Source organism: Triticum aestivum, chromosome 6B (genome assembly GCF_018294505.1).
Source record: "Triticum aestivum cultivar Chinese Spring chromosome 6B, IWGSC CS RefSeq v2.1, whole genome shotgun sequence".
NCBI lineage: Eukaryota > Viridiplantae > Streptophyta > Magnoliopsida > Poales > Poaceae > Triticum > Triticum aestivum.
In genome coordinates, this window is record NC_057810.1 from 470213989 (window position 1) to 470234905 (window position 20917).

Genomic DNA, 20917 nt, shown 5'->3' on the forward strand with positions numbered 1-20917 from the left:
AACGAACTAGTCTAGCCCAGACATCCGGCTCCTTGCGAGCCGCCGGACATCCGACCCCCAGCCCGGACATCTAGCGCCTGTCTGCGCATAGTGAACGGGCCAAGGGCCCATGTACCCCTCCAACTCGTCCCACTTTGCACTACGACTATATATAGACTCCTACCCCCTCCTAGCTAGGGTTAGCATTGGTTTAGCTCATTTTAGAGATAGATTTTTGCTCATCCTTGTGCTTCTCCTCCATCGAGAGACCGCGGCCTCTACGGAGAAGATCCACGCTTGGATTCAAGACCCCTCACTGAAAGATCGCTCGCGGACTCAAGACCTCCTCACGGAGAAGAACTAGTTACCGTCTGTATCGTCCTTTGTTGACTTTGGATCGTGTATCTCTTTGTGCTCATGGATCTAGCACATGTGTGATCGTTTCTCGTTGATTTGAGTGATTCCTCTCGTTTCCCCTCATGTTTTCCCACGTGTTCTTCATGTTCTTCGCGGGATCCCCTCCATTTCGTGAAAGATCAGCCACTAGGGTTCCACCCTACATCACAACTTCATAGTGTTTTGTAGACAACTTAGAGAATCCAATGATAAGCAACTTCACAATATTTGTAGCAACTAATTTGCAAAGTTATGCAATTGAGCAGTAATAATAGCCAACTAATTACCAATAATAGGGAATTGCATCAATGGTAGTCAATTTCATAGTTTCTATAGGCTTACAATTGTAGGCAACCGACCATCAACAATAAGCAATAGGCAACTAAGCCTCAATTGTAGGCAACTGGCCATCAACAATAAGCAACTAAGCATTCATGATAGGCAAGTCATTATAATGTTACCAAAATTCACAGGTATACATAGTGTAGTGAAGTTGCTTTTGTATGTAGCTATAAAGGTGCCTCATGTTTTGTGTGATTTTTCTTGTTTTTACACAAACTAACCTAATAGGAGTCCTATTAGGCCAGAAAGAAGAAGTTGCTTCTCCATAGCACTAAAATTGCCTCCATTGCACCCAAAGTTGCCCACAAAAGATGTTCAACGAAACCTATCAATATGAGATCTATTTTTGAAAGACTCCTCGTGAGAAACCAAACATTGAAAACGAAACTGGATTTCAACGCTTGAATTAAAAGTTATGTCTTTTTAAACTTTCTGAACGCCCAAACAAATGCAACGTGGGGACAAGATCTAGACTGATTTCTTGCTTAATGTTTCTGGATCACGTGGGTACGCAAGGAGGTGGTGGCAAGGGACTAAGATGCTTCCTTTTTTGAAAGCATGTGCGGAGGACCAATTGTACTTTTCATATTAGGAGGCATCTGCTCAATTTAACCAGGGAGCACATGTGCGCTAGCAAGCCACGTCCGAAAAAATGGAGAAAAAAGGGAAAATCCCAGGGAAGGAAACCGAGCGAAAGAAACCAAGGGAATTCGGTCGAAACCCAACGAACAAAAAAAATCGGACTAGGGTTTTCTTTCCTCCGGCTCTGGCTGAACTTATTCTGTGTTGGTCCACAGAAGCAGGGCATGTATAAGAGCATCTCTAGCAGACCCCTCAAAACACGTGGATCCGCAAAATTTCGGCGACTATACTGGCTCGGCCCATTTTTTGGCCAGAACAGAACCCGTATACTCGCTCGGCCCGTAAAATATTTTACGGTGGCCCGCAAACCGCCCCCCGACGTAGTATATCTACGGGTTCACGACGTCAATACGGGTCGAAACCCTATCTCATGCCCGCCGTGATTCCCCCAATCCTCCCCAATCCCCCTTTTATTTCTTGCTGCCGGTGAGTCCAATCCCGCCACCGAACGACATCATGTGGGGCGGAATGTGGAGCTGCAGCCGCAGCTCTGGCGGGAGGGACGACCCCGAGTGCCAGCGGTGTGTCCGAGCGGACAGTGCGAGGAAGCGCGCGGCGAAGAAGTACACCAAGCACAACCTCCAGCTGTCGGAGTCGCTCCTCCGCCGCGAGGCGGAGGAGTACGACCGCCGGCACGGGCCCCGCACGCCGCTCCTCACACCGGTGAAAAGGGAGCCGGTGGATCTCCCATCCCTCCGCGTGGTGAAGCGGGAGCTCGAGGCAGAGCCGATGCCGCCAGGCGGTGGCGTCATCGGGCCGAAGGATTTCCTCCCCCCGACCGAGGCGGACATCTTCAAGCGGGCAATCATGGCGCGCAACGTGCGGGAGAAGGAGGATGAGGAGCAGCACCGACGATCTCTTGCGAACCACGACGACGTCCTCCTCGAGCAGGGGCTCGCCAAGGAGAAGGAGTTCGCCGACAACCAAGACGCATGGCGCCCTGAGAAGAAGGCGCAGAACGACATCTACATCGACCTCGTCTCCGACAACGGCGACTAAGGAAGTAAGGATGTCCGCCGCCGCTGCGTCGCCGCCGCACCCGGATGGCTCCGGTGAGCCATTTTTTGGCTGTAGGGTTACGGTGGCCGCCTATCCCCTTAGCTATTAGTGTAATTTAGTGTATGTATGAACTATGTATGATGATCAAGAACTATGTATGACTCATTCTATTTCTCCTCCAAAGTCTTGAATTCAAAATCTACAGTTCGATTTGAGGTTTCTATTTTTTCGCGGAGGTTTTCAGCACGTATCCGAGACAACGAGCGAACCGTAAACTGTGTTAACTGATCCGCATTCCGAGAGATCTGTTAGAGATGCTCTAACCTCGTAACAAAAAAGCAGAACATGTGCCTTGAAGGTGCGCAGCCGTCCGACCTTTCCAGGTCGGCTCCATGTTCCTTCTCTCAAGCCAACGCGATCCACCTGTAGGCGCAGAGTTGTAGCCATCGCCGTTCGTCTTGGACTTGAACGGCCAACGAAAATTCCAAACTCCACACTCTCTTTGACGGAAAGGAAAACGGGCGCTGCGGGAAACCGTCGTTGCTCCTTCCGCCGCTTCCTCGGCTCTTCGCCGCGCTTTCCCCCCTCCACCGCCTCTCTCTCTCTCTCCTCCCCGCGGCAACCGATCCGGCCCGGCCCGGCTCGCGATGCGGTGGAGGCCGCGCAAGCTGGGGCTCTGGGCCGCCCTCCTCGCCGCGGTGGCCCTGCTGGCCGTCGGCGGCGGGGGCGGAGGAGGCCTACGTGACGCTGCTCTACGGGGACGAGTTCGTCCTGGGCGTGCGCGTCCTCGGGAAGTCCATCCGCGATATGGGCACCCGCCGGGACCTTGTCGTGCTCGTCTCCGACGGCGTCTCTGACTACTCTCGGAAGCTCCTCGAGGTATGCGCGCACATCTGTGCTTTCTTGAGTCATCTATTTTGGAACGGAGGGAGTATGTATTAGTTTAATGTTGGACCGCCCACCGGGGAATTTGGCATTAAAATGAATCATCTACAAGCTGGTAGATGGAGCTCGCAGCTTATGTTTCTAGTTTGAACTTAGGCTCGTCTCTCTCTCTCGTACTTCAGTAATTCAGTTGTGCAGTTGTGCTTCATCATGATGTAGTTTCAAATAACTGTGCGTGCACTGTGCAGTAATGTCTCATTGGTGCAAAAAGCTCACGGATAGAAATACAACCCATCTCAATTCTCAATTTTACTTGCATTTTTGAAGTGCATGCTTTGGCACTTAACTGCCGAATGCATCTATCTTTTCCTCCAATATGTGTAGTGTGGTGTGAAGATGAAGTGTTAGGGCTGGGAACAAACCCTGTGAATTGTGACTGCGCAATATTGGTGTAGTGAGTATGCTGATGAAGCAAACTCGTGTTACAGGAACACAAGTAAATATCTGACACATTTAGTAGGTCTAAGGAACTCTGTTAAAAGGAGATATGGTTCTATTTGTGTCAATCCCAGGATGAGTGTAGCAGTCATTAGTACCACTATTTAGAGGGAAGACTATGATGGTGCAAATCCATCCGCTCTGGTAGACTTTATGGGATTTTAGGTTCATTACTTCATTTGGTAGATTGCGGCTGTGAGGGCATTTTTATTTCTTTGTAATCCAATCTTTGACTACAGTAAGATTAAGGAGTACCTACGTGTTATCATAATAAATACTTCAGCAGATCCCCGTCTGATTGGCTTTAAATCATATTCCCCACCCACACAGTTTCTACACTTTGTGATCAGGGTCTTAAGTTCACCTGTGTCTATGGAATGCCCTTTTAAGTTATAATGAGGAAGCTTAGGTTATCTCCAAGGGGAAGTCACTTAATATGGGTCACCAAATATCCATGGACAGCCCAACCATCCAACTGTATTCATCAATTCCGGATGAGTAAATTGCAAGAAACCACCACAATTGGGTCCAAGTTATCAATGCTTCAGGAAAAAAACCACCAGAAAACATGCATTTTGGTGGGTGTTTGATGACTTCTGCACAATTGTGGTGTTTTTTTTTTTTTGCAATTTACTCAATCCGGACTGTAGGCTATGACTGACAGTGGGCCAGGCGGACCGAGAGGGAAAAGAGATGACTAGGACACATGGGCTGTAGGAATATGTGGTCCAACTGACAGTGAGCCAGGCGGACATCTGGACTCCCGCAAACCTCCCCTCGATTTGGTGCCAGTTTGTAGGATTTCGGACTTCCGGACCGGTCCAGACCAATCTGGTGACCCGGGTTGGATGGCTAAAAGTGTCTGGACTGTACGGTCTGGACAATTTGGTGACTCGCGTTGGAGTTGCCCTGAGAGCTTGAGAGGTTGTAGGGATAAGACACCGGAGGAGGGGTTGTACTGTACACTTTGGTGAGTGATCAGGTGGTGTGAATGGTGGCAGGGAATAGACAGAGAAACTAGGGGTATGGTAATGCTCTAGAAAGTGACTAGTCGTTCTTGTTCTTGTTTAAGACCTGGATTGTGCAACACTTGATACTTTATTGGTACTCTCCTTTGGTAATTTGAGAAAAATTCTAGAATCTACATCCCTCCTGTGTCTTCTTTGCTATACATATATACATGGGCTTCATGGGCGTAGCTCTAACACACAAAATTGATCTCTTATACCTCTTATCACACCAAAGCTTCAATAGTCCTCCCCTTGGTAGCCTTAACTCTGATAGCAGACCGCACGATCATATCATCTTACTCAAGCATAACATAGCTCATTACTCCCTTAAGCTGTTTACAGGGACACTGATGATTGTTTCTTGCTCCTCTAGGATACTAGATTTCCACCAACAAAACACAAAAAATATGTTTAATAACACGCATGCACGCACACACAATATCTTAGCTCTGAGGTTATATTATGTCAGTGGTTAGCGATTCAGAGTATGTATAAAAAATAAAAAAAATATCGAAAGGTTATACCTTAAATACTGTATCATTAGAGCTTTATGTGCCTAAAACCTCCACGGCCATCCACTAACTGGAAGCGGGTCCTAAGTGAGATACGACGTGGACCCTGTTATAGTTCTTTACTTTGGAATTTGACATGATTTTTGGAGGCAACTTCACTCAGCAGACCAAAGAGGCCCAGCATTCTCTTTATTTTTTGTGACATCAATTTTTTTCAAATTCTGTTGCAGATTAGTACCCACTTCATTTTTGATATATGACAGGCTGACGGTTTTATAGTGAAGCATATAACGTTGCTGGCTAATCCTAATCAAGTGAGGCCAACAAGGTTTTGGGGTGTGTATACCAAATTGAAAATATTCAACATGACTACCTACAGAAAAGGTATGCTTGGATAACATTTTTTCTACCCTTTCATGATTTTTTTTTCATTTTTTTTCATATCTTTTTGGTTTAATTAGATATATGCTATTCTGATTCAGTTTTACTTTGTTATTTTTATTATTGTGACACAACATTTTTCTCATAGTTTACTGTTTTCCAGTTGTTTATCTCGACGCAGACACCGTTGTGGTGAAAAGTATCGAGGATCTTTTCAACTGTGGAAAGTTCTGTGCAAACTTGAAACATTCTGAGAGAATGAATTCTGGAGTAATGGTTGTTGAGCCATCTGAAACTCTTTTCAAGGATATGATGAACAAAGTTGACAGCTTACCTTCTTACACGGGAGGTAAGTGCATTACCGTACTTATCGTGCATGTTTTTCTTGCTATTTTGTTTCCCTTTTTCTTTTTGAACTAGGCTTGAGTAACTCAGTGCTCTATATTCCTCCAACTGAAAATTACCCTGCACCTTCTGTCCTTTGGGACATGGTATGTCAAGGAAAACAGTAGTCCTTGTTTGAGTAATCGAGATGAACAATATGAAGAAAGTGCTTTTGCTACTCAATATTTGTATTACTTGCTTAGAGATTTCTGCATACTCTGGGAACATCTTTTCCCTCAATCACGTGATGGTTGGAGCTTTCAGTTAATTTAGAGGAGCTGTTGGTGCTGCATATGTACATATGTGAAATGTGTTTGTTGTTGTCCTTTCTGTTCTACCCCTATCATTTTTTTTCATGTTTTATATCTTATAACACTGAATTAGTATATTGACTTGATCATGCAGGAGATCAAGGTTTTCTCAATTCGTATTATGCTGAGTTCGCCAATTCCCGTGTTTATGATCCCAATAAACCTTTAACACCTGAACCTGAGACGCAACGCCTCTCCACATTATACAATGCTGATGTCGGCCTTTACTTGCTTGCGAATAAGGTTATACTCTATGCACTCACATATTGATCATATATTTGTTTTGCATTCTATGATACTGATGGTGTTGTTACTACCCTTCCCCGGACCCTGCGCAAGTGGGAGCTACATGCACCGGGCTGCCCCCTTACTATTACATTTTTTTAGGCAGCATGACATTAGGTGCCCTGTATACTCAATCCATCATTCAAGTTTTTTCTCTTCTTGTGTTAACAAAGAAAAAAAAATCTCCTAGAATTCTAGTAATACATATTAGATTATCTTTTATCCTGGAGTATATTCGAATATGTTAACAATACATTGAAAAGGTTTTTATTCGCTAAGCATTTGATGTTTTGTTTGAAGCCTTCTATCGTATCTTATTTGAACCTTCTATTATACTCCCTCTGTAAACTAATATAAGATCTTTCAGATCACTAAAGTAGTGATCTAAAAGATCTTATATTACTCCCTCCGTCCCATAATATAAGACATTTTTGCAAGCTATGTTAGCTTGCAAAAACATCTTATACTGTGGGACGGAGGGAGTAGTTTACAGAGGGAGTACTTGACTAGAGGTATTGGAATTATTATTTTCACTAAACATTAGAATTAGATAATGTTCCACTCCTTGAATGGAATCTTGTGTTAAAACTGAAAGAAGAGAGTTTGTATCAAGCTCTCGTGATGTAGCACACCAACACAGCTGGTGCTGAGTTTTGTTTGATTCCTTGAAAACTAGCTCTTTTTACTATATCTTCTACCGGTTCTCCCTTTCAAATTCAACTTGACCTGGGTTCGAATCCTCAGTTCCTCCTCTATGTATATGCCAAGGGGTTTCTTCCCCTTCAGCCTTCATTTTACGTGTCTTTGGAAAATTCAACTTAACCTAAAACTGATCGAACCTAATTTCTGACTTGGTTCAAAGGAAAACACGTATTATTTTGGGAAAAACATATGGAACCAAGTTTTGGTTTTCTGTTTTTATGTATAACAGTATGATTGGAAGCATCTCACCTGTTGATTTTCCAAATCCCGGCCCTTTCCTGTGGATCTGCCTACTAGCAGTAACTGGCTTCCTAGCAGCGGTTCTTCCATCCCTGTTTTTGAGATAGCCTTGTCTTATGTTTCTGTAGAGCTTGATTAATTTACCAATGTGGCATTAGTGCTCAAAGCACAAATATTTCAGTTTTGGACACAAACTTTTCAATATCGCACTAACACGATCACGAGATTTAGGACACAAAATCCTTTTGTGAATTTGTTGTCACATACCATCGACGCCCACCTGTTGATTATTTGTGAAACTTACCTTCTTACATTTGCTTCAGTGGATGGTCGATGAGAAAGAACTTAGGGTTATTCACTACACACTTGGACCTCTTAAGCCGTGGGACTGGTGGACAGCTTGGCTTGTTAAACCTGTAGCTGTATGGCAGGTAATAAGCTACTTCTTTTTGTCGGGCTAATAAGCTACTTCTCGTGTGGTTCAAAATGAAACGTTAAGTAGCAGCATGATACCAATGAACTTGTGTTATTTATGGTTGCAGGATGTTAGGCAAAATCTTGAAGAATCTCTTCCTGGAACTGGTGGAGGGAAAAACCCGCGTGACCAGTTGGTGGTCAAAATTCTCTTCATTCTTCCCTTTTGCATGCTGTTATGTGGTTATTATGGATCATGCTTTCAGGTTAAAGTCCTTTTCTTGCTGAAAGTATTTCCTTTAATTTCATAGATATTTGCACTCAAAAGCTGATGCTTGTTTTATGTTTTTTTGACAGACTAATAAGGAGCTGTTGAGTATGAGAACTCTATGTGCTTTTGCTAGACAAGCTCGTTACAAATACAAATCTGAAGAGGAACTTCCGTCTTATTCAACAGTTGGAGTGGCTTCATCTTCCTTTGGTATATCAAATCAAAAGGTTGGTTCCTTTTCAACTGTAAATGGTGGATTGTAATTCTTGCTACTAAATAAGAACACAATGGTGTCTTGCTATAGCTAATTGAGTAAAGTTAAAGAATATAAGATGGCCATTATTGTCCTATAAGAAAACATTTTTTTATCAATTTTCGCTAGCCACTTTTAAGTAGTAGCCCTTTATGCGCTGTTAGTAAATGGTAGCATGCTAAACAGCTGTGGCATCAATATACCATTCAAACTTCTTGTTTATGATAATAATTTCGTCTATTGAAAACCTGTAGATTCATATGAATGGCAAGGTTTCGTTTTCTTAAACAAACTATTCAAGTGTTCACATGGTCACAGACAGAGGAGCTATCTTTATACCACTTTCACTATTTCAATTTAGTCCTGACTGTGCTCGCACGTATTATATTTCATTCCATCTTTCTAGTAAATAAGGTTACATTCATGACCATATCTTGATGACTTCTTAACTCTCGCAGTTATCTACTGGAGCACATCTGAAGTTGCCTTCTTATTTTGGTGCAATCGCTGTGGTAGTCTGTTTCATTTGTGCATTGATATCTCTTGCATTTGCCTTCCTTGTTATTCCACGGCAAGTGATGCCATGGATGGGTTTGCTGCTGATGTTCGAGTGGACCTTTGTGACATTCTTTTTGTTGTTCGGGCGCTACCTTCGTTTTGTATACAAATGGGGAAGTTTTAGTGCAAATCAAGCTGGGTATGGCAGTTTGGATTTATCGGAGAATCATACTGGCACAGGTACGTTAGCTTCTACTCCCTCCGTTCCTAAATATTTGTCTTTCTAGACATCTCAAATGAACTACCACATACAGATGTATGTAGACATATTTTGAAGTGTAGATTCACTCATTTTGCTCCGTATGTAGTCATTTGTTGAAATGTCTAGAAAGACAAATATTTAGGAACGGAGGGAGTAGAAATTTCGTGTCAACTTATAGTTTCTTGTTCAAGCTGAGCTAACGGACGCTCTGGTCTGTTTGCAGGCCATCAGCGGAATACGTCTGATTGTGACACAGCTTCAGCTTTCTATTGGATGGGGATGGCTACCATCTCTACGATAGCACCATTATCACCAACCGTCCTTGGCATAACTGCCATTTTTGCAAAGTAAGATACTACTCCCTCCGTTCCAAAATAGATGACCCAACTTTTGTACTAACTTTAGTACAAAGTTTTTTTTTCTTCTTCTTGTCTATGTCTATGCTTCTTGATTTCAGGGTACGACAAAATAATTTGACTTTTAACTTGGAAATTCTTTTATTCCGCTTCGAACCCGTCCAAACTGTACTCAGTTGTGATTAAATTCAAAATGTGGAAGTTGCTCCTGAGCATGAGATATCTTAATTTGACACTTCGCCATAGGACTTTTTACATGGGCAATTGCAAGCTTGCAACCATGATGTTTTTGTCATGTGTTTGTACCGTCTTAACAAAATTCCGTTTCCTTTGGCAGACTTGGGTTGATGGTAGCGGGTGGTGTGGTGCTGGCGTCATTTATGACATACGCTTCGGAGCATCTGGCTATGTCCGCCTTTGTCAAGGGTCAAAGAGGTAGATCGAAAATCCCCGAGAGGTAGAAGCAATTTTTTTGTATTATGTGTTCCATGTGCCCATGTTGTATCATAAGTCTGTAAACACAATGTTCTATGATTCATTTATTAGTAGAAAAATGCCCAGGAAATTGGATAGTTGCACTTATGTGCAACTTTAGTTTTACAAGCTGTATTTCTTCTTTTAACTCTAGCTCTCGCAGCGAGTAAAGATAATGGCAAAGCGACGCAGAACACACGCTCGACAGGAAACAAACCAGAAGAAAGCCAAACAAAGGTAAAGCAAACCTAGTGAAAATCAAAACGAACGAACAAAATCGTCAACCCCCTCAAGGATTTCGTTTTTTCTCCGGCGGCGGTAACCTGGCTGAGAGTGGTTTCTCAGCTGATCTCGTCCGCAGTTTGCTTGGTCTCTCTTGGCAGATTGGAAAGGGTGACAGATTCGAGACGACATATGGCAGACGATGTAGAAGCTAGTGGCTATTGCCAAAGTACACACAAAGTAACTACTTTCTCTGTAAACTAATATAAAAGCGTTTAGATCACTAAAATAGTAATCTAAATGCTCTTATATTAGTTTACGGAGGGAGTAGGGTTTAGCCAGGAACGGGCATTGTTCAACGACATGTGATCTGCATGGAATCTGGCAAGGGACGCCACCCGGAAGAAAGTGGACGGCAGTTTGTTTACATTCCAATTCAATTGCTTGGCAGATTGGGGTAAGGTGTTGTACAGGGTCGTTGCTGTATATGACGGGCTCTCAAACCCTGGTTGATATAGCTCGATAAAACCACGGTCTGGACCCAAATTTTCAAGTTCCTTGACAACTTTTTGAAGGAGGCAGTAATTAGAGGTATGGCTAAAGGTATTGATGAGGTTAAGCCGTTAAGGATGTCCAGATCAAGCCGAGCTTTGTAGGGCAATTCGTGTTGAGTTAAGGTGAAGTTGGATTTTAACAGGAAGTTGAGTCGTTTTGTGTCAATAACGAAGGATCAACAGTAGGAATTTTTCAAGTACGAGAAGCTGTCGATTTTGTGGTAAATGTGGACCGATCGGACATTTGTATCAAGAGCGCGGACCGGGTGAGCATGATCCAAGAAAGCTTGAATGGGGAGATTTCATTATGGCTAGTGGAGATAGAGGCCATGGTCGAAGCAATGGCTATGGGCAAGGTGGCCGAGAACAAGGAGGGAGATGGAGTGATCAAACTGGATGGGGTTATGGCTGGCAGAGGGGATATTCAAACCCTACATATGATGAGGAGGACCCAAAAGTGGATACAAATGGGATTGAGATGGAACTTGATGCGTATGATCATTAGCGTGGAAGGGGGGAGGTTTGGGAATATATATGATATGAACCCAATTATATGCAAGAGGCTTGCGATTGTTTCTTTAGCTAAGGAGCTACCAAATAAACAGAACTAAGATTCAGAGAAGAACAAGAAGGTGTCTGCTATGGTGGGACTTTTTGAAGATGTCGACAACGTTGATAAAGAAGTTGATGGTGATGGTACACCCTAGAAGTCATTTCACAATAAGAAGTGAAAGATTGGTGGTGGGGACGATGATATAAGTCAAAACAATGAGATATCAGGCAGCAATAAAAAAAACTAAAATTGAAACTGTCAAAACAATGAGATATAAGGGTGCAACAAAAAAACTAAAATTAGAACTGTCATGAGTTGAGCTCAGCCCGAGCAGTTCGTGCGCTCCTAGAGGTACATAAGCAAATAAAGTCGGATGTAACTTTCCTGCCCGAGACACATATGTCGAATGCTAAGGCAGGAAAAATTCTGAGTCATACATGGTTCCATCACATGCTTATTGATGAGAGTGATGTGAAAAGTGGCGGTCCTTTGATGTTGTGGTAGAATCATGTGAAAATAACCGAGTTAAGTATGCCAAATCAACATATAGATGTTATCGTGGAAGAAAGAGAGAAATGGAGGCTCAGAATGTACACGCTGAGGCCCAATTGGGAATTCAAGGGAAGAACATAGAGAAATCATGTGGACCTACATGCGTTGTTAAACATCCCATGGATGGTCCTAGAGACTTCAACGAAATTTGATTAAATAGTGAAAAGGAAGGGGGGGGGGGGCAATTCAAGACATCCCAAGTTCATGGAAGCTCTTCAAGATTGCTTGGACTGGTGTGGCCTAATGGATATGGACTATATTGGTGATAGGCTTACTTAGATAAGGGGGAAGATAAGAGAGAGCCTTGATGTGGAATGTGTCGATGAATAATGCTCCATTGATCCTATGATCTAAAAGTAGTCATGGAATCTCGTAGATAGGAGGGTGGAATCCAAAGGGATCTCGTCGACGATGATGATGACACGGTGGTTTTATGCAAGTTTAGGCCCATTTATGTTGCTTTGCGATTCATGCTCATGGGTTGAGTACGTTGTTGACTGATGTTTCGTTCGTTTTCAATCGATTTTCTGACCGGGCTTTTTCTGTAGTTGGGCCATGGCCGAGTGCTAGCTAAACAACAACATTTACCTAATAAGAAAGACCACTTGATAAGAGTGGTAAGCTATATCAAAAACATTGAACAATCCTGCTTCAAAAAAAAAACCTAATAAGAAAGAAGTTTATCAAAAAATAAATAAAATAAAAAAGAAGCTAGCATATTTGCGGGATCGCGCGGGATTCCCATCAATCACGCTCCCGAGCGCTGTGAGCCAACCCATTTGGTCGGTTATATAATTCTAAAAAAAAGGTCGGTTATATTAATCGGGATACAAAGGGCTGGGTTGACCGAGTCTGTTTTTTTAGACCAGAGCTAAAAAAATGTTCTAGAATTTCAAAATAGTACGGAAGAATTTCCATGCAAAAAAAAAGTACGGAAGAACACCTGGCTAGAAAATCGACTGAAAACACATGCAACACCAGCCAACCAGGTGCTCTACCCATGAGCACGAATCACATAGTAATAAATGGACGGTAACAGATTTGACTGAAAGCTTAAAAAAATCAGTTGCCTGACAAATCAAACCGGTTAGTCACCCCTGCATTCAACAAGACACTATCATCCCCGTGCTGTATACCATTGCGCATTGCACCGGCCCTACGATGAACCCTTCGCCGCACACCGGCGCCTTGGAGTTTCCACCCACTTTGTTCCTTCTCCCAGCATTCAGCAAGTTCGTTGTCTTGTACATGCATATGCTACAAGATAGCCACATGCAGCTATACCACCCTCGTATCTTGCTATTGTTCCCATTTGGCACATCTAGACAAAGCAAAGCAATAAGCCGGCTTTTATACCCCCTTGCTCGCCTACGGTTATTTGGCTCACATTCCCTGTACACACACGATCGAGGGCCGTCTTGAATCTTGCTTTGCACCGGCCAAGAAGTGTGGACGGGGAGACGGCGGGCCATGGCACGGCAGCAGCTACAGGTGCTTCACGCGCTGGACGTGGCGAGGACGCAGAGGTACCACGCGTGGGCGGTGGTGATCGCCGGCATGGGCTTCTTCGCCGACGCCTACGACATCTTCTGCATCACCCTGGTCACCAAGCTCCTCGGACGCATCTATTACCACGTCCCGGGCCAGCAAGTGCCCGGGATGCTCCCCCGGCGGATCGAGGCGGCCATCAACGGCGTCACCTTCTGCGGCATGATCGTGGGCCAGCTCTTGTTTGGCTGGCTCGGCGACAAGGTCGGCCGGAAGATGTTCTACGGCAAGACCATCATGCTCATGATCATGGGCTCCTTCCTCTCCGGCTTGTCGTTCGGGAACACGGCCGACGGCGTCATGGCCACGCTATGCTTCTTCAGGTTCTGGCTCGGCGTCGGCATCGGCGGAGACTATCCGCTCTCCGCGACCATCATTTCCGAGTACTCCAACAAGAGGACGCGCGGGAGCCTCATCGCGGCCGTGTTTGCCATGGAAGGGTTTGGCATCCTTGCAGGTTGCATTGTCACCTTGGTCGTGTCGGCCACGTTCCAGGCGCGCTTCAACCCGCCGGCGTATGACGAAGACCACATGGCCTCGGTCCCGCCGCAGGCTGACTACGTGTGGCGCATCATCCTCATGGTGGGTGCCATCCCAGCCGTCTTCACCTATCGCTGGAGGGTGATGATGCCGGAGACGGCGCGCTATACGGCGCTGGTCGCGCGCGACGCCGAGAAGGCCGCGCGCGACATGTCCAAGGTGCTCAAGGTGGAACTCAGCGGCGAGCAGGACAAGATCGAGGGCTTCACCAAGGACAGGGACTACGGCGTCTTCTCCCGCCGTTTCGCCCGCCGCCACGGCTGGCATCTCGTCGGCGCCGTTGCATCCTGGTTCGTGCTCGACATCGTCTTCTACTCCCAGATCATTCTCCAGGAGGAGATCTTCAGGGACATCAAGTGGATCCCCGAGGCAAACAGCATGAGCGCGCTCGAGGAAGCGTACCGCGTTGCCCGTGCACAGGCGATTATCGCGCTATGCGGCACACTACCTGGCTACTGGTTCACCATCGCCTTTGTGGACGTCGTCGGGCGGAAGGCCATCCAGTTCCTCGGGTTCACCATGATGAAGGGACTCATGCTCGTCGTGGCCGGCTTGTACCACCAACTGACGCAGCCTGGCCGGCGAATCTGGCTGGTGGTCATGTACGCCTTCACCTTCTTCTTTGCCAACTTTGGGCCCAACAGCACCACCTTCATCATACCGGCCGAGGTTTTTCCGGCGCACGTCCGGACGACCTGCCACGGGATATCATCAGCGGCAGGCAAGGTCGGCGCCATTGTCGGGACGTTTGGCTTCCTGTACGCCTCGCAGAGGGCGGACGGCAGCAATGAGAGGGAGACCGGGTACCCGTCGGGCATCGGCGTGCGTGCCTCACTGTTCGTGCTGGCCGCGTGCAATGTGTTGGGAATAATTTTCACCTGTCTCCTGCCTGAGCCGAACGGGAGGTCGCTGGAGGAGGTGTCCGGCGAGCCCATCAACGGGGAGGACGCAGATCTGGGTGATTCCAAGGTTCTTCCCTTGTAGAACCTGCCTGAACGTAGGCTGTGCGCACCACTCGATGAAAAAGAAGCTATTTGAATGTGTGTTGTGCTGGGAACCCGGGATTAGATGCACTCCAAGGACCCTACGTACACGGCGTTCGGCAATTATCGCGGAGGGGAAATGTGAATTAAGAGGAAGGAATTGTCGAGATTAGACTTAGGATTTCTCATCTTACTAGTATGCGTGTGCGTGCAACCCACGTTTTGATGGATACACATATTTTTTTTAGGGTACATGGTCCAGAACCAATCCAATTGGATATAACACAAGTATGCAACCCAACACTACTAGGAAAGACCTTATATATGGATGATTATCAGTAGCGCTGGTTAAAAAGAGACGCTACTGATACTTAGCAGTAGCGCATGGTTATCACGAGCGCTACTGCTACATACGCGCTACTACTATTTTGGCCACACCATTGCCGAGATGCTAGGAATAGTAGTAGCGTCGTTTTAGGACACACGCTACAACTATTAGCAATAGCGCTGCTTAGTACAGTCCGTTACTGCTACCCATATATAGCAGTAGCGCTGATCAACACGCGCTACTGCTAATAGTTAGCTATACCGTCGTAGCAGTAGCGCCGCCCCCAGCTTTACTGATAGTCCTTTGACCCGCACTACTGCTAGGCTTTTTCCTAGTAGTGCAAATGTGCGCACGTTAATACTATTCTCGTGTCCCTTCTTTCTCCTTATGCTTGATATTGTTTCTCCCCTTTTATATTGACCGCACCATACCTGCCTCCACAACTCTCATCATCATATGCAACCACTTGTGCTCCCATCGAGGTCGGGATGACAATGGATAGGGTATGGGCGGGTACAACCTTCTTCTGCCCAAACCCATACCCATAAAAACTTTCTATACCCACCCACTTCAATACCCATGAGCATAAATTAACACCCGTGCCCATACCCACGGGGTATCCTATACCCAATGGGTAAAATGTATAACATTAAATTTTTAAAAGGTAGAGAAATGAGTTTAAAAATCAAGTAGATGGGCAAGCGGTATAGCACAGACACAACCTCCTCATATGGGAGGCTTCTTGGAGGCATCAATGGAGTATGAACAGCGGTTCGTGGGGATCGCTTGATCATTGGACAGTCCAATAGAGAAGAGTCGATGTTTCATATTTTTGAGGAGTCACATAGGCCGTGGGAGGAGTGGCGAGTAGGTGATTACGGGCCTATGAGCTATGGGTGGTTTAAGGAGTACGAGATTTATGGTTGAGCCATAGGAGTCGTATGTTGACCCACATGTCATAGGAACTATTTTCATTTTTTATCATTTTCTGGGTATCCATTGGGTTACCAATGGGCACAAGTTCATACCCATGCCCTACCCATAGATTTTGCGGGTAGGGATACTGTAACATCCCAATTTTTAATTTGGATGTTATTCATAGATCGTTCATATGCATCCATGATTTATGCATTTTTTTGTTGCTTTGTTTTAGTTGCATCTTGATTCCAAGAGGCCTTAAGCAACTCAAGGACCAATTTGAGAGAGTTGGTGGTTTCACAAAAATCCAATTTTGATTTATCAAAATTTGGTAAATTGGATCAAATTGTTTTTCAAAATTCTTTTCCAAGTATTTTTAAATAATGAGAGAAGATAATATGACTTCTTCAAAATCAGTAGAAAAATATTGGAAATTGAATTTTGAATTTTTGGAGAGTTTATTTGATTTATTTTGCTAGTTTATTTATTAGCTAGCAGAGTAATTAGTACTGTAATGTTTGTTTTTAGTTTAGGAATTTAGGTCCAGAAAAATGTTCACTAGTGTAAGGGCATCTTCTACCTTAAGGTTTTGGTGATGATGACAACACTCGTGTGGACTAATCACGCGTCCTAGTTTTCTCAGGTACACGTTGTGCGGCGCAAGACGGTTAGGCCTTCCCTCTATGCGGAAAAGATTGAAGACGGAGTTTCCGACGTTTTGTTCCTTAGGTCATAGGATATTCGTACTTTTAAGAGGGAATCCGCATCGGATGGTATTGGGTGAATCTTTTCACGTACATGTTCTCTGCACCCACCTACACCCTCCGTTCGAGAAGAGAGGGGCTCCCCAAAGTTCTTTGTTCTGTGCAGTTTTGCCCATGGCGGTAGTACCGCTCCTTTGGGCGGTTGTATCGGTGGCCGGTAGTTCCGGTCTTACCACCGCCCCAAGTACCGCTCAGGGGTGACTCCCTTCTGTACCAGGTACGGTGGTAGACCGGTAGTGGAACGGAAGTTCCGGGTTTTCTTGAAAAACCAGTACTACCGGTGTTCAGGGCGGTAGTACCGCCTCGGACTCCACTACTCAGGAACTGCTGGCCCAGCGGTAGCTCCGGCCCAACCACCGCTCTAACTACCGGCCTGGGGTGATTTCCTTCTGTGGTGAGGCGGTAGTCGGACGGTGGTGGGATGGTAATTCCAGTATGTTTTGATATATCGGTACTACCGGCTCTCCCATCGGAAGTACCGCCATGGTGCCCTAGCAGGGGTTTCCCGCATTCACCGGTTGTACCGGTGACACTTGCGGAAGTACCGCTCCTATGTATTTCTGCGCATAACGGTTGGATCTGAGGGGACCCTATTTAAGGAGGTGCTTCTCCTTCCTCCCACCTACCTCTTGCCCCTCTCTCTCCTCCATTAATGCCCTCAAAGCTTTCTTGCCCGATCTCTCTCTCTAGCCACTCAAACCTGTTGATGTGCTAGGGATTGAAGGAGGAGACCTAGATCTACACTCTCACCAAAGGAAAATTGATTCCCCCATACCTTCTTGTGTGGATTTTGTTAGTCTAGGTGCATGGGCACCCTTGTTGGAAGAGGTCACTTCGGAGCGACATTCCATTGTGGTGAAGCTCCGGGGTTTCGTTGGGAGCCTCCAATTAAGTTGTGTAGAGAGCCCCAACCTTGTTTGTAAAGGTCCGGTTGCCTCCTTCAAGGTCTCCAATAGTGGAATCACGGCTCTCGCATTGTGTGAGGGCGTGAGGAGAATACGGTGGCCCTAGTGGCTTCTTGGGGAGCATTGTGCCTCCACACCACTCCAACGGAGACGTACTTCCCGTCAAAGGGAAGGAACTTCGGTAACACATCCTCGTCTCCATCGGTTCCACTCTTGGTTATCTCTTACCTTTACTTGTGCAAGTTTTATTGTGTTATGTCATTCACTTGCTTAAGTGCTTATTGTTGTTGCATCATATAGGTTGCTCACCTAGTTGCATATCTAGACAACCTACTTTGATGCAAAGTTTAATTTGGTAAAGAAAATCTAAAAATTGTTAGTTGCCTATTCACCCCCCCTAGTCAACTATATCTATCCTTTCAATTGGTATCAGAGCCTCGTCTCTTTATTAAGGACTTTGCCGTCCGAAGAGTATGATTGCACCATAGATGGTGAGAAGGAGCACCCTAGTGTGATTCCGTCCTCGTCTATGGCTGATGGGGCATCCTCGGTCTCACGTGAGGAATTCAATGTGGCTTTGGACACATAGTAAACCTCCATGACGACCGAGGTCAAAGGCATGTTCAAAGAGTTCCTTGATGGTCTTAAATTATCCACCGCACCCTTGGAAGTGGTTGCTCCCACTAACAAGGTGGCGGATGCCAACTCCGATAAGGGGGAAGCTTCTAGTGAAAAGGTTCCTTTGCCTAGTGGTAAAAGTGGTAATGGCATCTATTCTCATGTTGAACCTCCTCTCACTTATGGAGGACCGATTCCCTCCACGCATTTAAATCATGCGGGTTCTCTTCCCAAGATTGTGAAGAATGAGGATTTTGATTCTTGGGTTTATCACTTTAAACGTCATTTAAATCATGTTAATACTAACCTTTGGAGAATCATTGAGGAAGGTTTCTATCCGCATGATCGAAGCAACGTCACCCAGAGAGAAACCGCGGATAATCAATTCAATGAGAATGCTCTCTTCATCATTCAAGATGCAATTCCACCCGAAGACATTGCTCACCTCCGACCCTTTACCGTGGCCAAGGAAGCATGGCACCATGTTGTTTCCCTCTACAAGGGAAGCACAAGCATTCAATGCTCCAACTATGAAGTGGTGCAAGATGAAGCCGATGAGTTTGCAATTAATGAAGACGAAGAACCTCGCGAGCTCTACCGGAGATTAACCACTCTCGCGGTCTCACTCCGAGATCATGGGAGCAACAATACGAATGACAATTGGATCAAGCGCAAGTTCCTCAAGGCCATGATGCCCTACCACAAGGCCATGTCCTCTGTCATCCGTCAAAGGCCGGACTTCCACACCTTGTCCTCGAGTGAAGTGTTGGATGAGTTTGTGGCAATGAGGATCTTGGACAAGACTGCCGACAATGCGGTGTTGCGTTGTCAAAGAGCAAAGAAGCCCAACTTTGCCTTGAAGGCCAAGGTTAGCGTGGAAGAAGAGGATGAAGAGGAGAGCAACCCCGAAGATACTAAGTATGACTACCATGAGCACATGGCTCTTGCGTCAAGGCAATTTTGAAGCAAGAAGAACACAAGGCCCAACTTCAACAAGAACAACTCAAGTGGCTTCAAGGGCAAGCAACGTGTGAGAACATGCTACAATTATGGCAATGTGAGCCATTTTGTTGTAGAGTGCCCTTACGAGAAGAGGGAAGACAATGGTGGCAAGCTCATCCGAAAAGACAAAGCCAAGTCCTTCCCCAACAAGAACAACTTCACCAAGAAGACTCAAACTAAAGGGTTGGTGGCTCAAGAAGAATACCATGAGGAGGATGATGATGATGAAGACAGTGAAGCCATGGCCATGGCCTCCGTTGCCATTGCCACAACTCCACGGGTGTCTCTCTCTGACTCACCCAACGAGAACATCACTGCAAGTGCCCCATGGCTAAAGCCACCAACAAGGTAACCCCCAACATTAAAACCACCATCATTACTAATCCCTCCTTGATGGATTGCATTGATGAAAGTGAGGGGTTGAATGAGGAAGCAAATGAATTTGAGTCTTTTATGAGTAAGCTCAAGGGCAAATTCAAGAAGCACTTCGTTGCTCTCTTGGAACAACTTGGTGAAGCCAATGACATGATTGAGGCTCATGAAGAAACCATCTCTAAGATGGAAGGTCATAGTCGTGACTATGCCGATGAGATATTGGATCTATCTAATGCTCTTGAGGAAGAGCATGTTCATCGTTTGGCTCTTGAGTAGTCACACAACGATGACCATGCTAAATTAAAGAAAGATCTTGATCATGCTCTTGTTTTATCTCGTGTGCTAAATTCCGAGAAGGCTAAACTTGGGGTTGACCATGCTAGACTCAAGGAGGAGTTTGATATACTTGACAAGGCTCACAAGGTCTTGAAGGGTGCTCATGCTAGCCTCAAGGCGTCTCATGATCAACTCCAAGTGAAGCAAACCAAGGAGAAAGCCACCTTTCCTCATATGGTATTAATTGATCATGCAAATGCTACTAACCCGTGTTGTGAGCATGTGCATCTTGTGGAGGAGAATGCCAGTGGAAGGAGCAACTTGAGAAAGGCCTTGTGACATGCATACAAGGTGAGAAGAACCTCAATGACCTTTTGAGCAATCAAAAGGAAGTTGTGGCCAAAGAGGGAGTTGGGTTTGCACCCAAGTCCAAGAACAAGAAGAAGAACGACAAGACCAAACGACCTCCCCCTCTCAAGAAAACCTTTGTGAAGAAGGGAGAGGGTGCTCCAAAGGAGAAGAAGAACAATGTGAAGGGTGGTGATGTCAAAAGGGGCAATGCCACCCCTTCCAACAAAGCCAGCGACTTTAACCCTTCTTACGTGTTGTGCCATGCTAGTGATGGGCATGTTTATGCTAAATTTGTTGGTTCTCCTTATGAGTACATTGAATGGTCTATTTGGGT

General features: G+C 45.4%; 1 protein-coding gene and 1 pseudogene across 2 annotated transcripts; both read left to right on the forward strand.

Annotated features, from left to right (window-relative positions):
* The first annotated feature begins 2783 nt into the window (after positions 1 to 2783).
* LOC123137518 (inositol phosphorylceramide glucuronosyltransferase 1-like) lies at positions 2784 to 10220 on the forward strand (annotated as a pseudogene). The gene is made up of 10 exons (XR_006468331.1): positions 2784 to 3237; positions 5527 to 5647; positions 5808 to 5993; positions 6434 to 6582; positions 7890 to 7997; positions 8109 to 8246; positions 8338 to 8478; positions 8963 to 9242; positions 9488 to 9611; positions 9958 to 10220. The product of XR_006468331.1 is annotated as an inositol phosphorylceramide glucuronosyltransferase 1-like (transcript).
* Positions 10221 to 13423: 3203 nt separating this feature from the next.
* Positions 13424 to 15220, forward strand: LOC606396 (probable inorganic phosphate transporter 1-8). Its single transcript, XM_044553525.1, has one exon. The coding sequence runs from the start codon at positions 13446 to 13448 to the stop codon at positions 15045 to 15047; it is 1602 nt and encodes a 533-aa protein (XP_044409460.1). The 5' UTR covers positions 13424 to 13445; the 3' UTR covers positions 15048 to 15220.
* Positions 15221 to 20917: the final 5697 nt, after the last annotated feature.